Here is a 4669-nt window from a genome sequence, read left to right on the forward strand (position 1 = left end):
AAAAATAGATATAGTCACAAATTCATGTTGAGAAACCAACGTTTAAATACCAACCGAAAGAAAAATGCAAGGCGACTTTTCATGTGCTTCAACTTTGGTATGTAGAGTTATCTGGCACCTATGTTGATAAGAGGTAATAAATCGAAGTGCGAGCAAGCTAATTCGAACAACACTGTTATTTAAAAATAAAAATAAATAAAATAAAATAAAAAATAAAAATAAAAAAAGGATGCCACAGAATACATAGAAATTAGCTGAGAAAACAAATCTTCCCAAAAACCAAGCCCAGCAACAGACAACCCAGATGTTCTGCTTGAAACTAGGAGGCATGCATTTTCAAAGCAAATACATCCAAAAGGTGTGTACCTATGTAGAAATATCTCAAATGAATTAAAACTGAAAACAAACATTGTACATCACAGAAAGGTAGGAAGCTACATATGCTTAACAGCAAGGAACTCTAAATATTCACACATATTGGTTGAGAATCTCATCTACTGGGGTATATTTAACATCAGGATAAGCCTCTGATGCCTCCAATCCAAATGACGGTTCAATTGCAAAATTAGTGTGGTCACCCTTCACAAAAGCAGTGTGAGAGATCGATAATATCACGTTCAATGGAAACGAGGCTTCTGCAAGAAAATTGACAATTACATTGAGACTCAAAGTTTATGTTGACCGATATAAAATATCATCTTACACCTAAAGTGGAGAAGAGCACAATGGCAAAATGTTTTCACCTTGTATGTTCTTGAGAACTTGTTCCTCGGGTACGTATACTCTTTCAAGGTTCTTTCCGATTTTCTTCTCCCACAACGATATAACCTCATTTAGTGTAATTATATTATGTGGTGGCCTAATGTAAAGTATTTTGTTCAGTGTTTTTGGATCATCAACAGCCTTGATGGTATAGGTAGCAATGTCTTCTTCCTTGTTAAAAACAGCTGTAGGTACAAAATTAATTATAGGAATCAATTAACAAACAGGAAAACTGATAAGTATACTTTAAACAAAGTTCACCTTTAGTATTGCCATCTCCTAAGATGACAACTTTGTCTGTAGGAGGACCTGAAGCTCCAGGCTGTGCTAAATTTGGAAGAAAATAACCAGCAAAAAAGAAGTTGGCCACATAAGTGAATGGTATTCCTTCAGCCTCAATAGCACGGCGAATTTGAGCTTTGGTTTTGAATGCTGTTTTAGCAGGCTCAACAGCGTGGACACGGTCTACATCATTCCCAAATTCAGAAGGAAAGAATCTCTGAAAACATCACGCATTGAAAAAAGTTTATTGTGCTACCTTGGCCAGTATTTACTGAATCAAATGCAGAAGAGAGAATTTCCCAAGTAGCTGAAAATGATCCCCCAACAAGTATCTATCGAACAGTAACTAGATCAAAGATGAACTGCTTATAAATAGTCATATAGACACATGATGAAAAGGGTTAAAGGGGAAAAGAATAGAGCCGGCGACTATTGAACTTTTTCACTTGTCAAGAGAAGGACCGCAATTGTTCACTGCAAATGCTCACAGATCACTGAATAAAGCAATTCAACCGTTCAGGAAAATACATGCAAAATATTCAAATAGAAAAACCGATTCAAAGTCTTGCAAAACCACTTTTTATGTACTCATTCATCATGTACTTCTAACTATCAAGGCTTGTAAGTGGTAGTAAAAGACGCGCTATTTTAGTTAAGTGACTTCCACAAATGGCAGCTATAATCTTAGAGATTGAGCGTCAAATAGTTTTGAATGTCAATGTAATACTTCATTACCAATATCTAGACAATTAAGAGGTAGTAACTCTTAAAAGGAGTCACTAATGATGCAACAACACCTTCATCTGCCGACAAAGAAAGACTAATTTTGTCACAAGAAGACACATAAAATAGCCAAAAAGATTAGGAATCACCTGTTCTAAAATAAGACGATTTAACCTGCTGCAACCTAAACTCAGCATTATGTTTAAGAAAAGCTATTCATATATATGTAAGATGGAGTTTCCTAATCAATGAATAGGTACTTAAAACCAATCTTATGACTTGAAGTTGATTACAACAGGTTACTGCAGCTTGTTTGAGTTAATATCTTACAAATGTTGCGCCAATCAAAGGAAAATTAGGATTTGAAGTGAGACAGAATCAGAGGCGGAACTTTTGCTCAAACGTTGTATTTTTGTTAAGAAATTCATTAAATACTTACAAATATCAAATTTAGAACCCAATTATTAGCACTTAAAGTTATCGTTCTTAAAATCAAAAACTCACAAAATGGAAATTCTGGATGCGCCTCTATTCAGAATAGGTGCATGTTAAAGTGAATTGTGTTTATATGGCCCGAGAAAAGGCAACAAGTGCAGTAAAACAACACAAAAATACAGGAAAAAGAGTCTCTCACCTCCTTTTATCTCAATTTTAACATAAATGATAAAACAAAAGGACTTACCTTGACATTACCAGCTTCCTTGATAGCAGCAATGATCTTGACCTGATCAGCTAACAGGGCATGACCTACAGTTGAAATCACAACGTCCACCTGCTTTATCGCCTTCACCAAACTCTCATGATCGTATAAATCTCCCTGCATTACATCAAACAGTTGGTCCTCATTTTACCAACTCAATTACCATTCCCCCCAAAACAAATAACACAATGCAAAAAAACTAACACATAATTATTTAAAATCCAGAATCTGTCTCTAAATTGAACAAAATGACATGTACATACATGGACGAAAGTGACACCAACACTCTTGAAAGTATCAATGAGTTTGGTTTTGGTAGGATTGGAAAGTGTGGATTCTCTGACCAACACAAAGGTGTCGTGACCAGCTTTAGCACTAGCCTCGACGATGAATTTTCCGATGTATCCAGTACCTCCAATGAACAGAATTCTACTTTTTCCGGCCATTGAATCGGTGAAATCTTTAGGTAAAAGCGAATTGCGAGTGATATGTTTACTCGTAACGGCCAAAATGGCACGGTTTATAGATGCTAGTGATTACACAAAAATATATCGGATGTTAGCTTTCGGAATTGTCGTTTTACTTTGATTAATTTACCGAATTGTCCTCAAAATAAGTAGTAAATGAACACAGTTGGCTGTTGGGAAATTCATGAATGTGTCCAAGTTCACAAAGTAAGGACGTGAAGAAACTTCGGATATGATAATGATCAGATATCAAATGCTTTGATCATCAAAAAAAAAAAAAAAAAATATCAAATGCTTTATCTGACAATTAGAATTTAAGCTCATTTTATTTTGTGAAAATTAAAGCATTTATTCTAGGCAAAATACATGAAGACCCCGATTAAACTTGTCCAAAAAACATGTTTGAACACTTAAACTAAATGGGTATTCTTTTACCTCCTAAACATATTGCAAGTGAATTTTGTTCCATCCTTCATGATAGAGGTGTCAATGGATATTCGAAAACCGACTAAACCGACCGAACTGTACCGCACCAAACCGATTTTTAGGTTTCTTTTTAAGAAACCATAGGTTTTTATATAGATCTATAACCGCACCGATAATTAGGGTAGGTTTTTTATTTTATAAAAATAAATCAAAAAAATACCGAATTGTACAGAAAAAATTTTACATGTGGAAAATATATTTATTTAGTAAGTTTAAAAATAATAATGCATTAAATTTTCTTTGGGCCTTGGAATTATAAAAACTATTACAAGCCAACAAGTAATTAAACTCAAAATACTAATTCCTAAAACCTATTATGCTACTTCTACTTAAACTAATTTATTTCAAGTATCTCTATTAGCAAGACACAAAGTATTCTAGCGATTATGAGTAGCAAACTATAATGTATTAAATATGTTTTCTTTCATATAATTTAGATTTATCTTTTTGAATATTTAATCTTCTATAGACTTTATTCTTGAGTCCCAACTTGGTATATCTTTCAACCTGTGTGATTTATATTTTCTTTGCTTTGTTTGATTTCTTTTACATTGTTGTAGAATAGTTGATGGATCTATACTCTAGCCATCTTTCTTTTTTCTTTTTTAATTCATCACCCTTTAAACAGTAAAAATATCTAGAGAGTTTTGCTAAGTCCTCTAAAAGAATGTATATTATTGCATTCTACTTCTATTGGTAAATTTTACATGATATTAAAAAAAATACCAAAAATTAACCGAACCATACCGATACCGAAGAGAAACCGACATGATTGGGATGGTTTCGAAAAGTTTAATTTTGCTTATACATAATAGAATAACCGAAAATTGGTATGGTACAAATTTTATAAAATAATCGGCCGAACCGAACCATTGACACCCCTACTTCATGACCCCAGACCAGTTAAAGACTAACGAGTGTGAGTCATGCTCTTTCTGGTGATGTTACGTCATTAATAAACATAAACCATTTTAATGATTCGGTCCATTACTTAAAACTCACACGATTAAAATACCTAATCCGCTATTTTTTAATTTTTACCCTGGACTGAATTACCCAACCTCATTTATCTCTAAACAAAACGAGAAAAATGCTGATGAACTTAAAACCTAGCGAAGATTTTCCCCCAAATCTCGTCTATTAGAGTGTAGATACTGAAGATCATTGGCTTCTTTTGTAGGTTCTTCTTGTTTTCTTTAATTTCTTGTCAATTTTCAAGTGTATAAAAATATTTACGGATATTTTTCTT

General features: G+C 33.5%; 1 protein-coding gene across 1 annotated transcript; it reads right to left on the bottom strand.

Moving 5' to 3' along the window:
• Positions 1 to 250: 250 nt before the first annotated feature.
• On the bottom strand, positions 251 to 3053 carry LOC104237998 (isoflavone reductase homolog). The gene is made up of 5 exons (XM_009792255.2): positions 2731 to 3053; positions 2450 to 2584; positions 1024 to 1261; positions 744 to 947; positions 251 to 635 (listed from the first exon to the last, which is right to left on the bottom strand). Exons 1-5 carry the CDS (start codon positions 2911 to 2913, stop codon positions 469 to 471), a joined length of 927 nt encoding a protein of 308 aa, XP_009790557.1. The 5' UTR covers positions 2914 to 3053; the 3' UTR covers positions 251 to 468.
• Between the last annotated feature and the right edge of the window lie 1616 nt (positions 3054 to 4669).

Source organism: Nicotiana sylvestris, chromosome 12 (assembly GCF_000393655.2).
Source record: "Nicotiana sylvestris chromosome 12, ASM39365v2, whole genome shotgun sequence".
Taxonomy (NCBI): Eukaryota; Viridiplantae; Streptophyta; class Magnoliopsida; order Solanales; family Solanaceae; genus Nicotiana; species Nicotiana sylvestris.

Bases quoted from the DNA above. Each gene is read 5' to 3' on its own strand.
- LOC104237998 (XM_009792255.2), bottom strand. From the start codon at position 2,913: ATGGCCGGAAAAAGTAGAATTCTGTTCATTGGAGGTACTGGATACATC. The intron at 2,585-2,730 runs GTATGTACATGT...GATGTAATGCAG, and splicing joins TTGGTGTCACTTTCGTCCAT to GGAGATTTATACGATCATGA. The intron at 1,262-2,449 runs GTAAGTCCTTTT...TGATGTTTTCAG, and splicing joins AGGAAGCTGGTAATGTCAAG to AGATTCTTTCCTTCTGAATT.